The sequence below is a fragment of the Triticum urartu genome, chromosome 4A (assembly GCF_056163025.1).
Source record: "Triticum urartu cultivar PI428250 chromosome 4A, HENAU_Tu73, whole genome shotgun sequence".
Taxonomy (NCBI): Eukaryota; Viridiplantae; Streptophyta; class Magnoliopsida; order Poales; family Poaceae; genus Triticum; species Triticum urartu.
Genome location: NC_141876.1, coordinates 146399326 through 146426629, shown reverse-complemented (window position 1 = coordinate 146426629; position 27304 = coordinate 146399326). Strand labels below are relative to the sequence as shown.

Below are 27304 nucleotides of genomic sequence, written 5' to 3'. Positions count from 1 at the left end.
TATTGCCTCTAGGGCATATTTCCTTCAGCAACACCCTCCCCCGGTTGGTCGTGCGCCAATCGGGTCCACCTGACGCATGCAAATGCTGACAGCCAAACCCGGCTCAACCGTCGCGTGCGAAGCAATGCGTGAGAGGGTGCACACAAGTGCGATCAAAAACACCACAGGAGGGTGGCTCTGGCCGTGCATCCGTGGGCCACGTGTTATGGACCCTGAGGAAAATTTTCCATGTGTGATGCAGCCTTTGAGATCGAAACGCGCGAAACGCACCAATTGCAGCCAATCGTGCAAGTCCCGGTGCAACAAACGGCGTGGTTGGCACTCTCGCATCGCGAGGCCCCTAGGAGGCAGGTACTTCAACATCATGTATAGGACTAGTGTATATGCTGGTAACCTCACCATTAGAATAATGGAATTTTTTTTTTGCCACTCTAGATTATGTCAATTTTGCTTATGCCACTCTAGATTTCGACATCTCAATTTTTCCACTCTCAGATTTTGACAGTTATCACAATTTCCATTCTGTTAGGTCAATGGACTTTTTGACCAAGCGGACCAGGGAAAAGACCATATTGCCCTCTGTTTTTTGTTTTGCTTTTGACACTCCAGTTTTTGCTGAATATTGCTTTTGCCACTAGAGTAACATCTGATGTTACACAGTATCTTAGAATGACCTATTTGAAAATCAGACATCACACATCTTATGTTAAACAATATTGTTTTTGTGAAATATATTATTGGCCAATGCGGTTAAATTTTTTGGCATGACCTATTTGGAAGTCTGACATCATAGATAATTACACAATATGTTCACACAAGTCTTGACAATAATGACATCATTACCAGCAACATAGTTCCTAATATCAGCAAACTAATTCACAGGAGTACAAATCCATCATCTAAACTTAACAGCAAGGTTCACATGTAGTTGCATCAACTACACATAATGTTCACATATGCATACTGACCACCCAAAAGCAAGGCCTATACAGGTCAACATAGTACAATGCAACATGTAGCTGCATCAACTAAACAACAAGGTTCACATATTCATATGGACTACCCAAAAGCAAGGCCTTTATGAGGTTCACATCAACATGTAGCTGCATCAACTAAACAACAAGCTTCTGTTTGCTTCTTGTGTTCTTCGACGGAGGACGTCTTTTGCTTCTTGTGTTCTTTGCGGGGCTATCACATGTAGCACATGTCTTCTTAGATGCTTCAGGATGTGGACAGCTTGCAACGGTGGTTTGTAGCACACTTTTTGAGCTAGACTTTGCCCTTTTACCACCTCCTATTTTCTTCTTTGGAGCACTATTTTTTAGAGCAAAGAATACACAAAAATATCAGTGTTGAACTGCCTTGAAATGCGGATTCAAAATAGGAAAAATTTAAACCATTATGGATTGCTTGGAGAAAAACAACAATACCTAGTAGTTTCAGCGTCCATGGCATTGGCTTCTATGTCTTCTATGTCTTGCAGCTCAACATTTTTTCTTTTCCTAACAGAATTGAGATAGAGAAATTAAGTTAGAATATACAATTCATTGCATTTAAATTCAGAATATACAATTCTTTTCTAGCAATTACTTGTTTCTTGGCTTGCCTTTAGGATAAAGTAGAGGACATGTCTTCATCATATGCCCAAGTTCTTTGCATTCTTTGCACTTGTGTTTTCACTTGGATACACTCACAAGGGCTAACTTTATCCTTTGTGTCCTAGGTCTACCAATAGCTTTCTTTAACACATGAGGGTGCAATTTGAAGCCCACATCGACCACTGGCCATTGTTTCTTATCGGTCATGGTGGGCACAGTTTTTGCATATGCATTGCTAAATGATTTCAAAGAGAAGTACTCATGCACATAGTCATCTATCTGTCGACCTCCTCTGATACTTGTGATGAATGCAATGGCATGTAGGCAAGGCTGTCCAGTTACTTGCCAACGTCTACAAGAGCATTCCCACTTCTCCAAATCTACCCAATGCTTCCAATTATAACCATGGATCTTTATAGTGACCTCTGCTTTGTAGTCATCACTTCTAGAGATCCCATCTAAAACTATTCCTCTTGATCTGTTGTTCATCATGTTGGTGATCCTTGGCAGAATTTTTAGAAGTCTACGTACAAATGTCTTTGCTATTCTAGCTCTTATTCCAAATCGGACCAACAGCCATTCTCACAGTGTCCAATAGTTCAAGAATAGGGAACCCCTTCAATTTCTTAATCATGGAGTTGAATGACTCAGCTATGTTGTTCATGACATAGTCGCATCTGCATGCTGTAGAGAACTTACTTCTGCTCCACAAATTAGGATGCCATTCATCAAGGTATGCGATGGCTGCTTGGTTGGCTTCCATAATTTTCTTCATATGGTGATTGTGCTTGGTACGAGAATATGTGTATGCGGCTGGCCATAGATTTTCTTCAAAAATCTTGCCATGGAATTTATTTTTGAAGTTCATTATCATATGTCTAAAGCACTCCCTATGTTCAGCAGTTGGGAATACTGTATGCACTGTTGTTTCCAACCCTTTGCACGCATCTGTGCATATGACTAAGCCTTCAGGTGTGCCAATAGCTGATTTGAGATTCTCCATGAACCAGTCCTAGTTTTCTTTAGTTTCTGAATCGAAGACAACATAAGCTACTGGATACAACCAGTTGTGTCCATCAACACCACAAGCAACCGCAAGCTATCCTTTCCATTTCCCATTCAAGGCCATGGCATCAACGCTCAAGTAAGGTCTACATCCTGAGAGAAATCCATCAATGCAAGCTCTAAAAAACACAAATGCTCTTGTGAAAAGTTGCTTCCCTTTGCTCTCTTTGCGATCTATCACTACAACACGTGTTGGACACTTCCTAAGCAACTCGGCTTGCCAGTTGTGCATGCACTCAAAACTGTCTTCCCACTTCCCAAATATCTTCTCTAAGGCTATGCGCCTACTTGCAAACACTCTTTGATAATCGATATCGACATGGTATTTCTCAAACAACCTTTTCTACAAGGCGATGCTAGTCATACTTGGATCACCTTTCAACCAATCAGTCACCTTGGCAGCAATCCATTTTCTCTTAGCAACCTTTACTTTGCCATCTCTTTGTGTGCTAGGACATGTGTGCATCTTGGGTTCATTCTTCACCTGAATTGTTTTGCCATCATATAAGATAGAACCATTAACCCTCCACTTGCATGGTTATTTCCCTTCCGGTGGGTTGTAGGAACAAGACACTCTCACACTTTTTTGATCACTTTTATTAGTTTTGTAACTGAACTCATTGACAATGGCATGCTGAGCAAGTGCAACTCTAAAATCTTCAATAGAGGGGAATAATGCCCCTTTTGTCATAGGTGGTTTATCCTTGTCGTAGCAAATTACCGAAATATCAAGCACCATTCCCCCGTCACTATCCTCATCACTAACAACCCCTTCTTCATCCTCTTCCTCCTCATCACTATCCTCTTCATGCTCATCATTATCCTCTTCCTGCTCATCGTTATCTTCTTCAACATCTTGGAAAATATCTTCAGTTGCCTCTTGATCAGCATCTTTGGCTTGCTTGCCTCCATTATCCTGCTCGTTGCCATCAAGGTGCTCGTTCTCCTCATCTATTCCTACATGATCCTCTCCTTCATAGCCCTCTTTAGATCTCTCTTGGCTTGTCAAGTTCTCCTCAGATATCTCATACTCATAGTGAGAATTTTGAGTTAAATCTTCCACTATGGGCTTGCACATTTTCTTTGTTGGAGAAGAAGGTGGGTGAGGGAGTCCTGGATTAGGGCGTGTTCGGACAGCTGGACTATAACCTTTGGCCAGACTCCTGGACTATGAAGATACAAGATTGAAGACTTCATCCCGTGTCCGGATGGGACTTTCCTTGGCGTGGAAGGCAAGCTTGGCGATACGGATATGTAGATCTCCTCCCATTGTAACCGACTCTGTGTAACCCTAGCCTCCTCCGGTGTCTATATAAACCAGAGGGTTTAGTCCGTAGGACAACAACAATCATACCATAGGCTAGCTTCTAGGGTTTAGCCTCTCTGATCTCATGGTAGATCTACTCTTGTACTACCCATATCATCAATATTAATCAAGCAGGAGTAGGGTTTTACCTCCATCGAGACGGCCCGAACCTGGGTAAAAACATCGTGTCCCTTGTCTCCTGTTACCATCCGCCTAGACGAACAGTTCAGGACCCCCTACCCGAGATCCGCCAGTTTTGACACCGACATTGGTGCTTTCATTGAGAGTTCCTCCGTGCCGTCATCTTTAGGCCCGATGGCTCCTCCGATCATCGTTAGCGATGCAGTCCAGGGTGAGACTTTTCTCCCCGGACAGATCTTCGTGTTCGGCGGCTTTGCACTGCGGGCTAATTCGCTTGGCCATCTGGAGCAGATTGAAAGCTACGCCCCTGGCCATCAGGTCAGATTTGGAAGTTTGAACTACACGGCCGACATCCGCGGAGACTTGATCTTCGACGGATTCGAGCCAAAACCGAGCGCGCCGCACTGTCACGATGGGCATGATTTAGCTCTGCCGCCGAACAGTGCCCTGGAGGCCGCACCCGCATCCGCTCCGACCTTTAGCTCGGAGCCAACTGCGCCGACCAAGGACGGGTGGCTAGACCCCGCCGCGGGGGCTGCAGTCTCAACGGCGATCAAGCCGAACACCAGCCTTATCCTTCGCGAGGCCCGTGACTCCGCAATGCCGGACTCTTCTCCGGACTCTGAACCCTCCGCGCCCCTGCCAATCGAATCCGATTGGGCGCCGATCATGGAGTTCACCACCGCAGATATCTTCCAGCACTCGCCCTTCGACGACATTCTGAATTCACTAAGGTCTCTCTCTTTGTCAGGAGAGTCCTGGCCGGATTATGACCGGCAGGATTGGGATGCGGACGGCGAAGAAATTCGATGCCCACCCACCACCCACTTCATAGCCACTGTCGATGATTTAACCGACATGCTAGACTTCGACTCCAAAGACATCGATGGTATGGACGACGATGTAGGAGACGAACAGGAACCAGCGCCTATAGGGCACTGGAAAGCCACCTCGTCATATGACATATACATGGTGGATACACCCAAAGAAGGTAATGGCGACGGAACAGCGGGGGATGACCCCTCCAAGAAGCAACCTAAACGCCGGCGTCAGCGGCGCTGCTCTAAGTCCCGCCAAAGCAAAGACGGTGATACCGGCACGGGAGATAATAAGACCCCAGACAGTGCCGAAGACAACTCCCTCCAGCAAGATTCAGTGCAGGAGGATGGAGAAGCCAGCCCCCCTGAGAGAGCGGCAGATAGAGAGGAAGAGGATGATAATTACATGCCTCCCTCCGAAGACGAGGCAAGCCTCGGCGACGACGAATTTGTCGTGCCTAAGGATCCCGTCGAGCAAGAGCGCTTCAAGCGCAGGCTTATGGCAACGGCAAGTAGCCTTAAGAAAAAACAGCAGCAGCTTAGAGCTGATCAAGACTTGCTAGCCGACAGATGGACTAAAGTCCTTGCGGCCGAGGAATACGAACTCGAACGTCCCTCCAAGAGCTACCCAAAGCGCAGGTTGCTACCCCGATTAGAGGAGGAAGCACCTAAACCTACATCTCCAATGCATGACATGGCTGACCGGCCACCTCGTGGCCGTGACAGAGAGGCCTCTCGGCCCACAACTCAAGCCGCACCCCGGCATCGCTCAAAAAATACCAAGGCACGGGGAAATGTGCTAGACCTGCGAGATATGTTGGAGGACAAAGAAAGACAAACAAGATCGATCTACGGATCGCGTGGGCACCCCATGACACGAGACGATAACCGTAACGCCGGGTACAGTAAAACACTACTAGAAAAAAGCCTACTAATGGCGCATTACCAGTGCGCCATTAGTAGCACGCCACTAGTATATCTTACTAATGGCGCACCAAAGGTGCGCCATTAGTATCTGGTATACTAATGGCGCACCTGCTAGTGCGCCATTAGTATGTAACAGCATGCGCCATTAGTGTGCCTCCCGGGGGGGGCCATACGTAATCATGGCTTTGTCATACTAATGGCGCATTCTCCTTTGATGCGCCATTAGTATCCTTTGGCATACTAATGGCGCACTAGGTGGTGATGCGCCATTAGTATGAATATTTGGTTTTTTTTCCTTTTCTGATTTTTGCGCAGGTTACAAAATATATTATTAGACAGAATATAAAATATATTATTAGACGGAATATAGATAGCGGCACACAGCAACATCAGATTCATCGAATACAATAGAAGATTAGTCTCCGAATACAATTCATCATATTAGTCTCCGAATTCAAAAGACCGAACAAAGATAAAACATTACAAGTCTCAAGACCGCGAGTATCGAGTTTGTCTTCACATTACAAGTCGATATCGATCATCTAAACTACCATCACATAGAAGAGAGCTGTGGTCATCACGATGAGCATCATCGTGATCAAACTGGTCTTCATCCGGTTCCTCCAACGCTCCCTCCTCTCTCCCACTAGATAGCGTGCGTATCTAGATTCGGCCTCCGCCCTAGTGGTGTACCCTTTGTAACTGTTACCGCTGAAACGGTGAACCTGTCTCCGACACTCCTCCCAGTCATCGTAGACTCCGGGAACCTTACCCTTGTACACGACATACGACGGCATCTCTATGCACAAGCCAAACAACAGACAATACATAAGCAATATGTAAGTATGCAACAAAAGGATCGGAAGAGAAAAGCAAGACATTAATAGCACGATTCATAGTCCTACTAATAAATAGCATCGATTACATCTAAGTTGAACAACTGTCCAAACCAAAGAGACATACGAATTCATTAAAGTTTAATTACAACATGAGCCAATCAATGTTTCAGAACTACACATCACTACTTTCAACTCGACTCATCGGACAGGAGCGTGGGTGAAGCCGCCGTCTGTCGTGATGGTCATGAAATCACGGTTGTTGTCACCCTGCATTTGTAGCGTTTCATCTATCTCACTGTTGGACGGTTGATATCTGAGGAAGAACTGCCCCGCGGTATGAAGGACATCTTGATGGATGATGTCCGCAAACTTCGACTGGATGCGAAAGAATTCTTGTCTGAGGTCCGCGTCCTGGACTGCCGACAAGCTCACGGCCCAATCTTTGAGATTATCTGGTAGCAGAAGGTGATGATGGTCCCTTACGATCGCCCGCATGTGATGGAGGGCATAGTAGGCATCCTTCTGACCGCCAGGCGGCTGCTTGACGCAGCAGAACTTCATATTGTGTGAGAACATGTGCTTGCCGTACTTACGAACTGGCCTGGTGAAGGTGCCTCCAGATTTGGCGTAGCCGGGGAGAACATCATCAAGAACTTTCTTGACATTTGTGTAGTCTATCTTGGAGTTATGGTTCGGGTCGAAATACGTGGCCATGGAATATTTCGGGCTTAAGAGGATGAGTGTGCAATGTGTGTCACTGCACAGAAGACGGAATGTTAGAAAAAAAAGAACGATCAAAATCTAAGAAATCATATGTTACGGGGCGGTTAAGGGATGACTTACTCGGGAAAGTAAGCCACAAGGAAGTTATCCTTATCTGCGTTTGCCAGAATGATGCCTTCGAGGTGTGAACTCGCAACTTGGCGGTCCCCGGCGCTGCTCAAGTGCTTGGCACGCATGTAGAAGGGGTCGACTATCACGATGTCCGGGGTCTTGTCTCTAATGATCCGCATCTGCATGCTCAGCGAAAACAGCCGAACGAAGGTGTAGTGCAGCGGATGAAGGTTAAACATAGCAAAGATGTCATCAAACCGCAGGACGATCGTACCCCCGATGTCGCCATCCACAAAGCCCTTGCTCTCTGGCACCTTGGCCATGAAAACCGGGTATGCCACATCCTTCTCTCTGAGACGCCGCTTCTCTAAAGAAAGAACACTATCGTGCAGACTCCGCATAGCACCGGTTGCAGCATTCAGCATATTTGGCGGTAGCATCGCCCTACCCGCCACATGCACCCTCCTTGAGATATCCTTAGGTGAAGGTGGCCCGTCCTGAGCACGGATCGAACTCGGTGCCGGCTGGCTCGCACCGGCGCCCTTGTTAGTCTTTTGTTCCGTCCCTTCTTCTTGATCTCCTGTAATGGGACCGAGTTCTGCTCACAGACCGCCTTCTTCAGCGTGTTGGGGCTGATAATATTTCGCACCTCAGCTATCTGAGGCTCGGTGAAGGCGGGAGCTGGAGGCGTGTCCTGAGAACTGAACGCCAGACGACGCCTGTTGCAATTGGATTTCTCCGCCGTACCAGCTAGATCGCGGTCGTCTTGGTTGGGTTCTTGAGAAAGAGGCCCGCAGAACTCGTCAGCGTACCCATGTTCGGCAAAGTACTTATCAACTTTGGTAAATGTACCGTCGTCGTTGTCATCGCCGTCTGGATCTTGTGCCATAGGGCTGTCCGGATCCTGTGCCATAGGGATATCCGGCAGGTCCGGTAGCGTTGCGGCATTCTTGCCATGGCTTGGCGCCAGCACGACTGGCGGTCTTGTCTGTGGGGTGGTGTCCCCCGCCCCCAAACGAATCTGGCTCTTCGGCCAAAGCAGGGGCCAGTTTACGCAGGTGCCGAGGGTCATCTCATCTTCTTCGTCGGCCCCAGCGGGTCAAATCGGAGGTAACAGCTCGTCGCAGCCTAGCAGCACCCGGACCACTTCAACCCTATACATTGTGGTTGGCATCGGATTACCGTGGAACATGGGGTTGCCCGGTTGAATGATTCTGCCCTTGGCGACATCGACCAACTCGGCGCCCGCGAAGTGCAGAAGAGTGCAAGGAACGTCGGCGGTGCCCTGCGAAAACATGTACAGGGCGTCAGGGATGCCCAGTCAAAGGCAAGGAGATGAAGTCATCGGTCGAGAGGCTTAGTTACCGTGATACCTTCGAGCTCGGCTAATGTCGAGGCACCGCCAACGGCGGGCGTGCAACTGACGGAGGGGGCGCTTGCTGGCGAGGTGTCGGCCGGCGTACACACGGGTGCATTACGCTCCAATGCCCGTGCCGGCGCCGGAGACACGAATACCGCCTCCGCCGGAGACACCAATGGCGCCACCGCCGGAGACACCAATGGCGCCGCCTGCGCGCTGTGCGAGTTGCTGGCCGTGAAGCTGGGAACCGGGGGAGGCCCCTGTTGGCCGCCCGCAATCCACGTCGTCAGCCCATGAATCAACGTAGGCACCATGGCGTTGAGCGTCGTTCCAAGTTGTTGTTGCACTTGCTCTTGGACAAGCTCCGGAATCCGCGCCACTTGTGCCTTGAGTTCTTCAACCTCGCGCGTCTGGCTTTCCGAGCTGGTCTTTTTCTCCTTCCGCACACCAGCGGTATAGTATGACCCCCATTTTGTGGACAAGCCTTTGTCGGCCACACGACCAGCTGACGTCGGCTTAGTGAGTTTATCCTTGTTTTTCATTACGTTCAACGCCCTATTTAAAGGGGTGTCGAAAGGGGAGCTCTGAGACGACCTCGCGCTATTGCTTTCATTGTCCTGCGAAAGGAACTTGAACCATTTACAAATATTGGGGATTAATTAGAGTGCCACCATATGGAGCTAATTACGCGGGGGTGTATTCCTTACCAGAAGAAGCTCAAGCGCCCTGGTCTTCGGATCCGTGGTAAGCTCCTTTGTTATCGGGTCCTCCTTGTACCGGGCCCTGTTCCTGGTCTGCTTGTCACCGCTTTATTTCTCAAAGCGGGGCGGTAGGCCTTGCTCGGCACGCTCCGCGTCCTCCTTGTCCCATATAGGCTCCGCCACTCTGTAACCGCCGGGACCGAGTTTGTGTTCCCCTAAGTTCAACTCCCGCATTTCTTTCCCCCACTGACTTGATTCGGAGGTTGCGGGGCTCTCGCACTTGATCTTGAACTCGTTGTAGTCATCTTCGCTCATCAAAGGATATTTCGCCTTGATCTTGTCATAACTATCACCTTTATCAATCATTCTCTTCACCGCGCTTCTCCAAGTAGACAGGGCCGTGCTCATCTTCGTGAGGGCGGCACTGTTCACTTTATTCCCTGAGAGGCGTGTGTTTTCAAATTCGGCGGGGAACTTGTATCATTTGTGCAGCTTCGTGAAGAGGAGGTTGCGCAAATTCCCTTGGTCCTTATGCCTAAGGTTCTCGGTGTTGATCGAGATGGTGCTCCGGAGAATGCACCCAAGCTGAAGCGAGTACCCCTTGACTATATGTTTGGGCTCCGTTGGATTCCCGTCGGAGTCCACTTGAGTGAATTCCTCCTTGAGGGTGCGGAGCGCATTCGGGCGCCGGTCCTTCCTTTGCTTCTTCGGTTGGCTGCCATCTGTGTGTGCGCCGCCATCATCAGTGGTGGCATCCTTGGTGGCACCATCAGTGGTGTCATCCCTGACGCCACTAGGGGTTGTGTAATCAGGATCGGTGTCTTCCGCGGCGTCCTCATAGCGGTGAGGTTGTTCCTCCATCTCCTGGGACAGCTCCCAGAATGGCTTGCCGCCCGAACCACCGGCCTCATCGTTGTGGGCCATGTTTCGCTCTAAATAGGAAAAAAGTTTGGTCAAAAAGTTGGTTATTGTCAAGGAACAAGATCATGGTCTCATCATTTAGGGTTTGTCGACACCGAGGCACCCTAAAAGCCTAAGCATTCATCATTTAGGGTTTGTCGACGCCGAGGCACCCTAAAAGCCTAAGCGTACATCATTTAGGTTCTCATCGACACCAAGGCATCCGGGGCAGCCAAGTTAAGTTTTCATCATTTAGGGTTTATCGATGCCGAGGCACCCTAAATGCTAAGTTAAGATTTCATCATTTAGGGTTTATCGATGCCGAGGCACCCTAGGTTGGGCCTAATCACTTGGCACTAATCACTTGGCTCTATTGCCACCTATGGTTTAATACAGCAAGAATAAAGGGGCAGTTGATCCTACTTAATTAAGTACTAAGATACCCCGGCCCATGCATTAGTAGCAAGTACCTCATATGTCCGATTTTTAGCAAAGTCATGCTAAAATTCACGGAAAATTTCAGCATGACCTTTGCTGAAAATAGGACATATGGAGTACCCGAATTTGTCGGAACGGAAGTTAATCGACATTCCGGCAAACTCAAGGACCTCTCGGGGTACCTGCAAAATCATCACGACACGACGGTCGGAGACAAAAGCCAGCAAACTAGAACCACAATGTGCCTCTACTTTCATATGGATGAAAAGGCCACATACCATATGGTCCTCTGCTTTCATATGGACAAAAATAAGCTCAACTTATGTGAGCCTCCATTCCAGATCTAATAGGTCACCCAACAAAAAATCATCAATAGTTTTAGCTGAAAAAAATCATGGATTGTTGTTAACTGAAAATTAGTAAAATAAACTGTTGCTGATCATGGATTACTGTTAATTAAAAACAGAGGCAGTAATCCAATACTCCAATAGTGCATCTACTGGAAACAAAATTCAGTAAATTTCCAGCGATTACTCCTAATGCAAACAAGATTCACCTAGCAAGGTTTATTTTGGCACTCAACTGCAGAATACACAAATCTCTATAGCAAGCTACTCCAAGCAGTACTACACCAACTAATGGCCATCTGTCCATCAACAGTTTGGAGTATTGGATTACTACACCAAGTCAAATTTAAACAACTGGAGAAGTTCAAGATACTGAATCTTGGTTTTAACCAAACAGTATTTATACTCCCCTTTCATTTAAATACACAGCAAAAGATTCATTTAAATACACAGTACTGACAAAATTCATCTAATTCTACTGGAGTAAAAAGGTTTCATTTAACTTAAAAGATTCAGAGAAGAGCAAGTAGGAGCACACTACTGCACAACTTAACTGAATTTTCTACTCCAATAATACTGGTACACTTGCTACTCCAGTACTGTACTTCATGTGGAAAAGTAACAGTAGCTACTGATGCTACTCCAAAACGCATGCACTCCACTGCAAGCACATAATCTTTTATTCAAGTAATAGTGTATGATGAATTTGATTATTCAGACTTAAGTTGCTTCAAGTGATGTCACTAGTTTCAGTTAACTAGAGTACTACAGCAAATGGAGTACCTAATCTGATCCAGTTAAAGTCTCCAGATGGAGTACCAAATGGAGTACTACAGCTGCTGCACTTGCTACACCAAAACAACTACTGATCAAGTACCAGAGTACTCCAGTTGATCAAGCAGCAGTAGAAAGACTGTAAGTGTTTAAATTCAGTTGATCAAGCAGACTCGTCAAAGTACTACTGCAAGTGTTTAAATTCAGTCAAGTATACTACTGCAGGTGTTTAATTAAAAGAAAAGTGCTTCATGATTCTCTTTATGTCAGGCTACAATGCCCAGTTGTGGAACAGGAAGAAATACTGCAGTTTGTGAATACAGATTGTCTTTGTTTGTGTACTCGCCGGGTGTTGCTTCTGTATTTGAACAGGAAGACATATTCGCTGCAAGAACTACTACAAAACCTACTGATAGAGGACCAGATTGCAGAGTACTCGGTGCTGAGTGAGTGAGGGGCTCACCGTAGAAGGTCTTGGCGTATGTACAACTCTCCGCGGCGGGGACTCAGAGACTGAGTGCACAAACCTCGCCGCAGCGGTCGCCGAGTAGGCCCCAACCGAGCTCGGCGTCGCCCTCCTGCTCCAGATCACTCTTAACAGTTCTGCATTGCACAAAGGCAGCAATGAGCCAATGATATCACTCCAAATCAATGCATTGCCAAAACAGTGCTAAAATGTGTAGTATGCTAAAATGTGTAGTGTGCCAGATAGAGAATCTTTGCTATAATGTGTAGTGTGCCAAACTGAGAAACAATGCTAAAATTATACTAAATGTGTAAATGCTAAAATACCTTGTTGCAAATAGGCACTGCAAGGTTAATGACAACTGCTTCAGGGGCCCATCAATCCTATCTTGTTCTTGGAAATCATGGCATTCATATCAGTTAGAAAAACCAAACACGTAGACTAGATTAAACGAAATATTAACTTCGAATATACCATTAAAATTAGCTCAATTCCAGTTAATGGATACTATGCCTGTTGGCTCTACAAACTTACTTTTGAAGCAGAAAACAGTGAAGGGGTCGAGGTCGTACCAAACTAAGGCGTCCGTCGGTGGTGGCTGGCCGGTGCTCCTCTCCTCTTGTAGCTGCAGCGGTAGGATAAGAGCCCCTGCCCGCGGAGTGGAGGGGATCTTCGCGCGGACGGGGACAGAGCTCGAGGCGGTCCGCGGACGGCGGCGCCTGGTCGTCGCGAAGGAGGAGGGCCGGTGGTCGCGGGGACGACGGTGGTCGCGGGGACGATGCGGTGTCGACGGGGACGACCTAGTCGGGTGAATCAGCGCGAGAGGAGGGGAAGTGGGGAGGTGCGGAGGTGTGGAGCGGGCGTGGGGGTCGTCGGAGCGGGCGCGGGGGAGCCGGAGCGGGTGTGGAGCGGGCGCGGGGGTCGGCGGCGGCGGTGGAGAGCGGTCACGGGGAGCGTGGGGAGGCTCGCGCTGCCGTCCGTCCGAGGAGGTCGCGGGCTCGAGGGGGAGGAAGGCGAGAGGGAGGCGGCGGGGGCGCGTGGGCGGCTGCGGCACAGTGGGTCGGGGCAGCGGCGGCGGCGGCGCGGTGGAGGGAGGGACGAGGGAAGGAGCGGCGCGGTGGATCGAGGGAGAGGGAACTGGCGAGGGGGAGAGGGAAAGGGGGGATCGGGGTGAAGGGGTATCCTATAGCAATGGCGCACCACCTCGTGGTGCGCCATTAGTAGTTTTTTTTCTTATAGCAATGGCGCACCCACCTCTGGTGCGCCATTAGTTTTATTACAGTTGGAGCACATGTTATATTGCACCTAACCCAATCCACATCAGAACCTGCCCACTAGCCCGACTGGTCAGCACGGAGCACACACACCAGGAGGTCCTGGGTTCGATTCCCAGGCTCCGCAATATTTTTTTGCATTTTAAATGCTGTTTGATATTTATTTGTGTTTAAATATGTTCAAACTTGTTTAAATCATAACAGTAATATTTTTTATAAAAACAGTAATAATTTTTTAAAAAATATGTTCAAATTTGTTACTTGAAAATATCGCCGGCGGCGGCGGTGGAGCGGGGGAGGGTGCGGGGGGTGCGGCGGCGGTGGAGCGGGGGAGGGTTGCGGTGGGTCGTCGGCGGCGGTGGAGCTAGCTAGCGGGGGAGAGTGCGGGTGGGATCGAGATCGAGATGGAGGGGGATCGAGATCAAGTGTCCTCATGAATTCAAAAAGTGCCCATGAAATTTAAAAATATTCATGATATCAAAAAGTGCCCATGAAATACAATCGAGAAATGAAGACTACGATTTAAATACAATCGATCTTAGCTAGCTATCTGTTCACAATCTTCTTGCCCTTCTTTTTCGCAAATGGAGTTCTTCTATGGAATGGACGTCCTTTGGGTAGGGTGGTCCTGCTTCTTCTTGTGGTGTGTGCTGCTACTTCATCGTCGTCGTCATGTTCGATCTTCGGGTCGCCGTATTTGTCAAAGTCTTGCTCATTGGCTACTCCATCCATTCCGATGATCTTCCTTTTGCCTCTCCTCACGACAACACGACTGGGCTTTGACGGGTCGGTAATGAAGAAGCATTGGTCCACTTGGGAAGCTAGTACCCATGGCTCATTTTTCGCGGTGACGTTTGCGCCCGCGGTCTTGGATTTGGCTTCGGGTATAACCATGGTGGTGAAATACGAGTCTTCTTTTAGGACGCTCTTGGCCCATCTGACACGGAACATCGGGACCTTCTCTTCAGCGTAGCTCAACTCCCAGATCTCCTCGATCCTTCCGTAGTATCTGTCCTTGTCATTGCCGGTGTAGGATTCCATCGTTACCCCGGAGTTCTGATAACCATCGCTCTTCATGTCCTTGTCCTCGGTGTAGAATGTGTAGCCGTTGATATCGTACGCCTCATAGGTCATCAGGTTGTGCTCGGCACCCTGTGACAAGGCGAATATGAGTTGTTCTTCCGCGGAAGAATCCTCATGTAAAGGGTACGACAGAAGCTTCTGCTTGAACCAATGCGTGAAACATGAGTTGTGCTCTTTGAGTATATCTCCGTCCGTCATCTGTTGGCCTCGGTCATTGTACGTCTTCTCAATAAAGGTTTTCTGCTCTACCACCCAAGGATCGACCATGTCTATGTGTTGTAGCGCGACTAGGTTTGCTCTTTCAAAGTCGGCGAGTCGACCCTCGAAGTCGACATGCATTTCGCGGCGACCCTCACGGTGACCCCATCCAGCGAGCTTGCCGAGGTGCCTGTTGACGGGCAGACCAACGGGGTTCTCGATGCCTAGATAATTCGTGCAGTAGGAGATGCACTCTTCGGTCAGAAAGCCCCTGGCTATACTTCCCTCTGGACGTGACATGTTGCGAACGTATCCTTTGATGACACCATTCATCCTTTCGAACGGCATCATGCTGTGCAGGAACGTCGGCCCGAGTTGGATGATATCCTCCACGATATGGACAAGCAGATGCACCATAACGTCAAAGAATGTGGGCGGGAAGTACATCTCAAGCTCGCATAGTATCACCACGATCTCTTCCTGTAGCCTTCTGAGTTGCCTCACGCCAATCGACTTCCGAGAGATGACGTCGAAAAAGTTGCATAGGCCAAATAGCGTTTCACGGACGTGCGCGTCCATGATCCCACAGATTGCAACTGGAAGTATCTGCATCATCAGCACGTGACAGTCATGAGACTTCATCCCGCCGAACTTCTGCTTCGCTGGGTCTAGGTATCTGCTTATCTTCCCCGCGTAACCATAAGGAAGTTTTACTCCTAGGAGGCAGGTGAAAAACTGCTCGATCTCCTCCTGACTTAGAGTGAAGCACGCGGGAGGGTAGTCATTTCCGGTCTTCTTGGCCTTTTTGCCTTTGCGACGACTTTCTGTGTCCTGCTTCGCCTCATCATCATCATCATCATCATCATATGGTAGACTCCGCGTGCTTGTCCCGATAAATGATACAATTGTTCATGCACACATGGTATTTCACGTGCGGTAAATCCAGAGGACACACGATTTTCTTCGCCTCCTCGAAACTGGTCGGGCACTTGTTCCCCTTGGGAAGACGTTCGTGCCAGAATGACATGTTCTTGTCGAAGCATGCGTCGGTCATTTTGTGTTTTACCTTCATCTCCAGAGCCATGAGCGTTACTTTCAGGCGGGTATCCTCGGGCCTGCATCCTTCATACAATGGAGTAACCGCGTCTATCTCCAGTTGATCCAGCTTGGCTTTCTCTCGGGTGGCAGCTCTTGCGTTATCCGTCTGCTTGAGAAGCGGCTCTTGAATATGAGGGTCCTGCACCCAGCCTCCATCGTCGTCTGCTCCGGCATCTTCATCTTCATGATCATGCCCTTCGTCTTGATCTTCCTCATCATCATGTACGACATCTTCTACATGATGACTGTGTACAGCATCACCATCGTGATCATGTCCTGGAGGTTCTTCGTCTTCTCGCCCGCCCTCGCCACGGTGGTACTTGTCTTGTTGCCCTTCCTCATTTCTTGCCCGGCGCCGGCCATGGACGACTTCATAGTCATCTTCATCACCTTTCCACCGATAGCCATCCATGAAACCACGCAAGAGCAGGTGGTCCCGCACCTGCCCGGAATCCGGGTCCGCAATAAGGCTCTTCAGCTTGCATCTTCGACACGGACATCTTATCTCCGTCTCGTTCTTTTGAAGCATCCCGGCCTTCGCGGAGCTCAAAAACCTATTCACGATGCCTTCAGTCATCGTGCGGACCATGGTCGCCTGCGGGGTAGAGCAAAACGATATTTTAGAACCAAGAAATTTTTTGGCATGACCTTCCCTAAAAATAGGACCAAAAAGAATGCATAGTGCCAAAATTCTCGCCGAAACAGAAATGAATCAAAACATTCCAGCAAAATATTGGCAACTATCGCATTTCAAATACCGGTACCTTCAAACACAAATATATATGCAACACCACAAACATACATAGATCTAGCTAGGCCACAAAAAGTGCATGTGCACGTTGTTGGAGCGAGCTAGGGAGAAAAAAAGTAGATCTACATCATGAAGATAGCTTTCCCTTACTTACCTATCAAAAAAAGGTAATTTCACCACTTAATTTTGATGAATCTATGGTGGAAATGAGGTGAGGAGGAGGAGATGGCCGAAAGCTTGGAGAAGGAGGTGGAGGGAATGAAGTGGGGAAAGTGAGTGGGTAGGTGTGGGGCTGTCCAAAATATCTTGTTGGGGTCCCAGGTTACTAATGGCGCACCACTAGCTAATGCGCCATTAGTAACCCTGGTTACTAATGGCGCACCAGCAGGAGGTGCGCCATTAGTAATTTTGCAAAAAAGTAAATATATATATATATACTAATGGCGCATCTAAACTAGTAATGGCGCACTGTGAGGAGATGCGCCATTAGTAGTTTTGAAAAAAAAGAATAAAAAAAATTAGTAGTTTTAAACTAGTAATGGTGCATTGTCTGCTTGGTGCGCCATTAGTAGTTAGAACTAGTAATGGCGCATTGTAGACCTGATGCGCCATTAGTATGTATGGAGAAATGGAAAAAAATAAAATTCATACTAGTGGCGCACCGTATTTTTGGTGCGCCATTAGTGTCTTCCACACTAATGGCGCATCACAAACAGGTGCGCCATTAGTATATAGTAGTGGTGCACTACTTTCCTGGTGCGCCATTAGTATCAATCCTATCTATAGCCCTTTTCCTAGTAGTGAAAGTAACTCCGGCCGGGCCGAACACAGCAGACAAAACTCATTTGAGCTACGTCGTGATATAGCCCAGTACAGAGGTGTCGCACACCCGCTATGCTTCACAGATGAAGTAATGGATCATCAGATCCCTGAGGGTTTTAAACCTGTAAATATCGAATCATACGATGGCACGACAGATCCTGTGGTATGGATTGAGGACTATCTCCTTCACATCCACATGGCCCGTGGCGATGATCTACACGCCATCAAATACCTCCCACTCAAGCTTAAAGGACCAGCTCGGCATTGGCTTAACAGCCTGCCAGCAGAATCCATTGGTTGTTGGGAAGACCTGGAAGCCGCATTCCTCGACAATTTCCAGGGCACCTATGTGTGACCACCAGACGCCGATGACCTGAGCCACATAATTCAGCAGCTAGAGGAATAGGCCAGACAATTCTGGACACGGTTCCTAACCAAGAAAAATCAAATCGTCGACTGTCCGGACGCAGAGGCCCTAGTGGCTTTCAAGCATAACATCCGCGACGAGTGGCTAGCCCGGCACCTGGGACAGGAAAAGCCGAAATCTATGGCAGCCCTCACGACACTCATGACCCGCTTTTGCGCGGGAGAAGACAGCTGGCTGGCTTGCAGTAATAACATGTCAAAGAACCCTGGTAATTCGGATACCAAGGACAGCAATGGCAGGTCGCGTCGCAACAAGCACAAGCGTCGCATTAACAGCGACAATGCTGAAGATATGGTAGTCAATGCCGGATTCAGAGGCTCCAAGCCCGGTCAGCGGAAGAAGCCATTCAAAAGAGGCACTCCGGTCCCGTCCAGTTTGGACCGTATACTAGATCGCTCGTGTCAGATACATGGCACCCCCGAAAAGCCAGCCAATCACACCAACAGGGACTATTGGGTGTTCAAGCAGGCCGACAAGTTAAATGCCGAAAATAGAGACAAGGGGCTACATAGCGACAACGAGGAGGAGCCCCGGCCGCTGAACAATAGAGGACAGAAGGATTTCCCCCCACAAGTGCGGACGGTGAACATGATATACGCAACCCACATCCCCAAGAGGGAGCGGAAGCGTGCGTTAAGGGACGTATACGCGTTGGAGCCAGTCGCCCCAAAGTTCAACCCATGGTCCTCTTGCCCGATCACTTTCGATCGAAGGGACCACCCCACTAGTATCCGCCATGGCGGATTTTCCGCATTGGTTCTAGACCCAATCATTGACAGATTTCACCTCACTCGAGTCCTCATGGACGGCGGTAGCAGCCTGAACCTGCTTTATCAGGACACAGTGCGGAAAATGGGCATAGATCCCTCAAGGATTAAACCCACAAAAACGACCTTTAAGGGCGTCATACCAGGTGTAGATGCCAATTGCACAGGCTCAGTTACACTTGAAGTGATCTTCGGATCCCCGGATAATTTCCGAAGCGAGGAGTTAATCTTCGACATAGTCCCGTTCCGCAGTGGCTATCACGCACTGCTCGGGCGAACCGCATTTGTAAAGTTCAATGCGGTGCCGCACTACGCATACCTCAAGCTCAAGATGCCAGGACCTCGGGGAGTCATCACGGTCAATGGAAACACCGAACGCTCTCTCCGAACGGAGGAGCACAAGGCGGCCCTCGCAACGGAAGTACAAAGCAGCCTCTCAAGGCAATTCTCCAGTCCGGCGACAAAACGTCCGGACACCGTCAAGCGCGCCCGGAGTAACCTACAACAAGACCGCCTGGCACGTTCCGAGCAAGCGTAGCAATGTGGCCCCAACCCCAGCCCTCGCGAAACGACGAAATCCGTGCTACGCGTACATAATTACGCTCTGAAAATACCATGGGCACAGGGGGAGGGGCACGATCACGGCACGCCCAAAACGCGGCTTAACCGCACTAGGGGCTGTCGATTTTGTCATTTTTTTCTTACTTTCAGGACTCCACTCCCCGGAAGACCTGAACGGCAGTACAATTGCCGAACAAACGATACAACAACCAAGGAACAGAAAGCTACGCCACACTATGGAACTCCCAGGTGGTCTCTATAACGAGCAAAATACCTGTTTTATATGCCATTCCGCAGCTCGCCCCTGGAGGGGACATGTTAAATAGTCCCATTTCCTGCTTACCGCACTATTTGTATCGTTCTGCTTTTAATGCACTTTTTTCGAATAAGCAATGCCTAGCCTCAGACTATTATTGCATTCTCTATTCATTCCTTTTAATGTATACATGTTCATCAATAACATTAAGCACCCGTACACTTTGGTACGGCCAATACGCCAGGGGCTCAAGCACCCCATAATGCAGCGTGAGAAGTCCGAACACTTTCATAAGTGCGGCACTCCGAACTTATAGCATTATATGCATCAACTTCGGATCATGTCTTTGGTTAATAGTTGGGTTTGCCCGGCTCCCATGTTTTGGTACCTTACGTTCCGCTATATCGGCTAAGGTAGCACTGGGAGAACTACTGCGATTGTGCCCCAGTTCAGCTGGGCTAAGCACCTCAGTAGAGAAAGCTAAAACTGACTGTCATGATAGGGCGAGAGCTGGTCGCTGTTCGAGAGGTTTTCGAGTCCCTAAAGACTTATGCCGCTTAGAGCGAGGAGTCGGCTTTGTCCGGCCTAGGCGTGTATAGCGCCCCGAACTCGGTCTTCCGAACACTAGGGGCTTCGCCAAAATTTAAAATTATAGAATTCTCTGGCCAAGTGAGAGTGATAACGCACTATAGTCTGATTGCCTTGTTCGTTGTGCTGAGCACCTCCCTCGAAGGACCCAAGAATGGGAAAAAGAGTGCTCAGGTTTATCCTGAACACCCCAGCACTCGTGGCATGGGGGCAGAAGCCGACGACTCACCATCTCTCAGATTTAATAAACGGCCGCATAGAAGGTAATATTTTAAATTAAAACAAGCGTTGCATAGCGCATATGAACAAGTTTTCAGTGTACAGGATCACACGAGCGAGTTTACTCAAATATTACATCATTGGAACATTCATCCGCCACAAGGCGGGCACCCTTCAGGACGCCCTCATAATACATCTCGGGGTGGCAATGCCCCTTGCCCTGCGGTGGCCCGTCCTTCACCAGCTTCTCAGCATCCATCTTGCCCCAGTGAACTTTAGCACGGGCAAGCGCCCTACGGGCGCCCTCGATGCAGACGGAGCGCTTGATGACTTCAAGCCACGGACAGGCATCCACCAGCCGCCTCACCAGCCCGAAGTAGCTCCCAGGCATGGCCTCTCCAGGACACAGCCGGACTATGAGACCCTTCATGGCCTGCTCGGCCACCTTATGGAGCTCGACCAGTTGCTTCAGCTGGTCGCTCAAGGGCACCGGGTGTCCGGTCTCAGCATACTGAGACTAGAACACCTTCTCCGTCGAGCTCCCTTCCTCGGCCCGGTAATAGGCGGCGGCACCTGACACGCTACAGGGCAAATCTGTGAATGCTCCTGGAGAGCTCCGGACTCGGGTAAGTAACAAGTAATTCACTTTTCACATGCTTGCTTTGCATAAAAATGCCTTACCCGCCACTATGTTCTTCATCGCCTCAATTTCCTCGAGGGCTTTTTGGGCTTCGGCCTTGGCAGATTTGGCGCTTTCAAGGGCCGCGGTGAGCTCGGACTCTCGAGTCTTCGAGTCCAGCTCCAAAGTCTCGTGCTTCTTCACGAGAGCATGGAGCTCTTGCTGCACCTCGCCAACCCATGCCTCATGTTTCTCCCGCTCGGTGCGCTCCGTGGCCGCCTTCTTTTCGGCCTCGGAAAGCACTTGCTTCAGGGTCGCCACCTCGGTCGTGGCCCCTAGCACACCAATAACGATCCTATAATTTCTTGCAAATCCATCTTTTTTATATAAATACATACCCGGACAAGGCATTACGTACCTTGGTTCTCCTCGAGCTGCTTCTTGGCAAGGCCGAGCTCTTGCTCGGACCGCTCGAGGTTCTGCTTTAGCGCATCAACCTCCGCAGTCAGCGCGGCAGAGGCCAGCAGCGAAGCCTGCATACGCATATCGACATAATTATGTTAGACTCCTGCGAATATTATTAGATCCTCTATTCGGCTTTTCTTTGTGAACACCAAGCAGAGCATCAGGGGCTACTGTCTATGCGGTAATATTTTCATATATTTTTTACATACCTCAAAGCCTGTCAGCAGGCTGGCACAAGCTTCAGTCAGCCCGCTCTTGGCGGAGTGAATTTTTGGATTACCACACTCATGATAGTGCGGTGCTCCTCGTCGATGGAGGCGCCGTTAAGCACCTCTAGCAAGTTATCCGGTGCCTCCGGTTGGACGGAGGTCACCGGCGCGGTAGGCTTGCCCTTCTTAGTGGGGGGCCGCCTACCGGAGTCCGGAACCACCGAAGGTTCCGGTGCGGTGTTCGGCCCAGGGCCGGACTTGGAGCCCTTGGGAGCCTTGCTCCCTTTGTGCCTGCAGTCCGGAAGGTTGCCTTGCGGTGCCTCTAGGACTACCTCCCCTCGTTTGGGAACCCCCTGAGACAATACCTCGGCATTGTCCGTAGGATGAGGGGAGGAGGCGGCCGGAAGTGAAGTGTTGTTCACATCCGACGAACCCAAGGAACCGCTCGACGACACGTCGAGCCGGGCTATGGGTGGACTGCATAATTATATTCGGCGTCAGGAGAAGTTGTGCAATAAAGGAACACTATGAGTCACTCTGGTGTCTGTATACTTACGACTTCGCCAGGGGCTTGCCCCTAGGCGGTCACTCCCCGTCGCTGTCGGCGGCGTTGGTGGAGTAGTCCGGAGGAAGGGTCCTTCCCTTCTTAGACCCTCCGGGCGGCCTTCCTTTTCTTTTCTCCCCCGGCTAGGGAAGAAACCTCTCTTTCCTCCTCCTCGTCTTCGTGGGAGGAGTGCACCTCGGAATCATCGGACAATGAGTCCGACACCACCGGGCGCCAGGAACTCTTTCGGGTTCCCGTGGCCTTCTTTTTGGCCTTCTTCTCCGACACCACGTAAGGTGCCGGAACCAGCAGCTCCGCCAAGCGGGCATCTGCTGGGCCTTCGGGTAAAGGAGCCGGACAGTTGATCTGTCCGTCCGTTTCCTGCCAGTCCTGTCAAAGGTACGGGAGCTTAGATCCCGCATAGAGTCAAACAATGAAAAACAAGTATCCTGTAAGATGTAAAACCGCTTACCGTGCTGGCTTGGCACTTCGCGCTGAATCCATGATCTTCGGTAAGGGGGGAGGAACCTCGGTGCCCTTGAATAGCACCTTCCAGGCATCTTCGTGCGTTGTGTCGAAGAGCCTGTTCAGAGTTCGGTGCTGGGCCGGGTCGAACTCCCACAAGTTGAAAGCCCGTTGTTGACACGGGAGGATCCAGCGGATGAGCGTGACCTGGACTACGTTGACGAGTTTGAGCTTCTTGCTCACCAGGTTTTGGAGACATGTTTGGAGTCCGGTCAACTCTCCCGAACTACCCCAGGACACGCCCTTCTCTTGCCAGGAGGTGAGCCGCGTGGGGATGCCATATCGAAACTCGGGGGCCGCTACCCATTCAGGGTCACGCGGCTCGGTGATGTAGAACCACCCCGATTGCCACCCCTTTATGGTCTCCACGAAGGAGCCCTCGAGCCATGTGACGTTGGGCATCTTGCCCACCATGGCGCCTCCGCACTCCGCCTGGCAGCCGCTGACTACCTTCGGCTTGACATTGAAGGTCTTCAGCCATAAGCCGAAGTGGGGCCGGATGCAGAGGAAGGCCTCGCACACGACGATAAACGCCAAGATGTTGAGGATGAAGTTCGGGGCCAGATCGTGGAAGTCCAGGCCATAGTAGAACATGAGCCCCCGGACGAATGGATGGAGAGGGAAGCCCAGTCCGCGGAGGAAATGGGTGAGAAACACTACCCTCTCATGGGGCCTGGGGGTGGGGATGAGCTGCCCCTCATCTGGGAGCCGGTGCGCGATGTCGTCGGGCAAGTATCCGGCTCTCCTCAGCTTCTTGATGTGTCCCTCCGTGATGGAGGAGACCATCCACCTGCCTCCCGCTCCAGACATGGTTGGAGAAGGTCGAGGTGGGAAATGTGGACTTGGGCGCTGGAGCTCGAGTGTGCGAAAATGGATGAGCAAAGGAGGAAGAAGGTGTGGATGAAAAGGTGAATCCTTATCCCTTTATATGGGCGGACGAAACTATGCGTCCCACCAGCTTGGTTAAACTCTCTTATCCCCCAAGCGCCGTAATCAATGGCGCGGTTGGGTTACCCACGTCCGTGTTGATGAGAATCCCGTAAATAAAGGGGACATGATCTCTGCTCTAACAAGACGTGCCAAGGAAACCACCTCGCAAAACGCGCTGAGGTGGGACAGAAAAAACGATTCGAATAAAGGCTTGGCTGTGGTGTGATGTCATGCTACAGAATACGTCAGCAGATTAGATTTGTGTAAATATTATTCTCTCTACGGTAGTATGTGGAACTTATTTTGCAGAGCCAGACACGATCCTCGTGTTCAAAATCTTCTATGAAGTATTCGGAGGAGGAACCCGCCTTGCAATGCCGAAGACAATCTGCGTGCCGGACTCGTCGTCATTGAAGCCTAGTTCAGGGGCTACTGAGGGAGTCCTGGATTAAGGGGTGTCCGGACAGCCGGACTATAACCTTTGGCCGGACTCCTGGACTATGAAGATACAAGATTGAAGACTTCGTCCCATGTCCGGATGGGACTTTCCTTAGCATGGAAGGCAAGCTTGGCGATACGGATATGTAGATCTCCTCCCATTGTAACCGACTCTGTGTAACCCTAGCCCCCTCCGGTGTCTATATAAACCGGAGGGTTTAGTCCGTAGGACAACAACAATCATACCATAGGCTAGCTTCTAGGGTTTAGCCTCTCTGATCTCGTGGTAGATCTACTCTTGTACTACCCATATCATCAATATTAATCAAGCAGGAGTAGGGTTTTACCTCCATCGAGAGGGCCCGAACCTGGGTAAAAACATCGTGTCCCTTGTCTCCTGTTACCATCCGCCTAGACGCACAGTTTGGGACCCCCTACCCGAGATCCGCCGGTTTTGACACCGACAGTGGGATTGATTGAAGCAAACTATGAGCAAACTCCTCCTCCTCACCATTCCTGCAGAACTGGACAAGTATCTTAATGATCTTGTCTTCCTCGTTGCCATCATACATGCTGACCACATCTTCATCATTGCGAACTAGCACAAAAAATTTCCTGCAACTATTCCAATTTGAAAGGACAACACCCTCATCATTTCCCCAAGGATGTTTATTTTGTAGGAGACCCACAAGCTGATTGTAAGTAGTCTGCCTCTCTACATGGATATTCCAGCTCCAAGAAGACACGGTGCACAGTTCGCCCTTGTAATTCTTGCAAGAATGCGCCCCATACATCACAATCAGCTTATAAAGAGGCGAATTTGACTTACATTAACACAAATTTGACATGAATCAATGCAACCACATTGAAAAATATATAGCTATGGAAATGGTCTAGCTATGCAACTACACTACTATAGTAGTATGTGATGACCCACAAGTATAGGGGATCTATCGTAGTCCTTTCGATAAGAAAGAGTGTCAAACCCAACGAGGAGCAGAAGGAAATGATGAGCAGTTTTCAGCAAGGTATTCTCTGCAAGCACTGAAATTATCGGTAATAGATAGTTTTCTAATAAGGTAATTTGTAATGGGTAACGAATAACAAGTGTAAATAAAGTGCAACAAGATGGCCCAATCCTTTTTTTAGCAAAGGACAAGCCTTGACAAACTCTTATATAGAGAAAAGCGCTCCCGAGGACACATGGGAATTATCGTCAAGCTAGTTTTCATCACGTTCATATGATTCGCGTTCGGTACTTTGATAATTTGATATGTGGGTGGACCGGTGCTTGGGTGCTGTCCTTACTTGGACAAGCATACCACTTATGATTAACTCCTATTGCAAGCATCCGCAACTACAAAAGAAGTATTAAGGTAAACCTAACCATACCATGAAACATATGGATCCAAATCAGCCCCTTACGAAGCAACACATAAACTAGGTTTTAAGCTTCTGTCACTCTAGCAACCCATCATCTACTTATTACTTCCCAATGCCTTCCTCTAGGCCCAAACAATGGTGAAGTGTCATGTAGTCGACGTTCACATAACACCAGTAGAGGAGAGACAACATACATCTCATCAAAATATTGAACGAATACCAAATTCACATGACTACTTATAGCAAGATTTCTCCCATGTCCTCAGGAACAAACATAACTACTCACAAATCATATTCATGTTCATAATCAGAGGGGTATTAATATGCATATAGGATCTGAACATATGATCTTCCACCAAGTAAACCAACTAGCATCAACTACAAGGAGTAATCAACACTACTAGCAACCTACAGGTACCAATCTGAGGCTTTGGGACAAAGATTGGATACAAGAGATGAACTAGGGTTTGAGAGGAGATGGTGCTGGTGAAGATATTGATGGAGATTGCCCCCCTCCCGATGAGAGGATCATTGGTGATGACGATGGCGATGATTTCTCCCTCCCGGAGGGAAGTTTCCCCGGCAGAACAGCTCCGCCGGAGCCCTAGATTGGTTCCGCCAAGGTTCCGCCTCGTGGCGGCGGAGTTTCGTCATGTAAGCTTGCTTATGATTTTTTCTCGGACGAAAGACTTCATATAACAGAAGATGGACACCGGTGGCCTGCCAGGGGGCCCACGAGGGAGGGGGCGCGCCCCCACCCTCGTGGCTAGGGTGTGGGGCCCCTCTGGTATTTTCTTTGCTCAGTATTTTTTATTATTTCCAAAAATAACTTCTGTTGAGTTTCAGGACTTTTGGAGTTGTGCAGAATAGGTCTCTAATATTTGCTCCTTTTCCAGCCCAGAATTCTAGCTATCGGCATTCTCCCTCTTCATGTAAACCTTGTAAAATAAGAGAGAATATGCATAAGTATTGTGACATAATGTGTAATAACAACCCATAATGCAGTAAATATCGATAGAAAAGCATGATGCAAAATGGACGTATTAGTATGATACAAATTAGTTTCAGTCTATGATCACATAAAAAAAGCCCATGCGAATTTCTCTTAGTAGTATGCAACTTTGGACATAGTGCCGGAAATGGCAACTATATTCAGCATGCAAATTCCCTTGGTTCTATTCGCGATTGTTGTGATTATTGGTATAATTGCCATGAACAGTATGTATAATGTCTTAACCTGTGTACCTAGTTCAGAAAATAAATACAGAATAGTGGCAGGTTTGCATTGTTTGAGTAAGCCATTTTTGAACAACCCTGATATCCATTAGCAACTTGATTAAAAATGCTTGCCAACCACCATAGTATCTACAAGCTGCTCATCAAACAAGACTATCATAATGACATAATCCACTACACTGCTAAACAGAGCCTGAATGCACACAATTATCTCAATTCTAATCACAAATTACAGCAATTTTGGACAGAGAGCAGTCACACATTTAAGCACAAGAGCAGTCACACAATTAAGCTACAAAGGAAACATCAGGAAGTTGAGAAGAACTTGCCCATCAGAGAAAGGAACCAGCAGATGGGCCACTCCTACCGCCATGGCTGAAGTCGCGGCTCCCTCCAT

At 48.9% G+C, this 27304-nt stretch overlaps 1 protein-coding gene across 1 annotated transcript; it reads right to left on the bottom strand.

Annotated features, from left to right (window-relative positions):
* Positions 1–3006: 3006 nt before the first annotated feature.
* Positions 3007–27304, bottom strand: LOC147975175 (uncharacterized). Its single transcript, XM_087520308.1, has 4 exons — positions 27233–27304; positions 24765–25112; positions 3244–3771; positions 3007–3147 (listed from the first exon to the last, which is right to left on the bottom strand). The coding sequence occupies exons 1-4, from the start codon at positions 27302–27304 to the stop codon at positions 3007–3009; spliced, it is 1089 nt and encodes a 362-aa protein (XP_087376434.1).

What these genes read in the sequence shown, in the direction of transcription:
- LOC147975175 (XM_087520308.1), bottom strand. Translation starts at nt 27,304, where the DNA reads ATGGAGGGAGCCGCGACTTCAGCCATGGCGGTAGGAGTGGCCCATCTG. An exon ending in TTCCTTTCTCTGATGGGCAA is followed by an intron (nt 25,113 to 27,232) that starts GTTCTTCTCAAC and finishes TGTTAATGTAAG; the next exon opens with TCAAATTCGCCTCTTTATAA. An exon ending in TTGCTCATAGTTTGCTTCAA is followed by an intron (nt 3,772 to 24,764) that starts TCAATCCCACTG and finishes AATCCAGGACTC; the next exon opens with CCTCACCCACCTTCTTCTCC.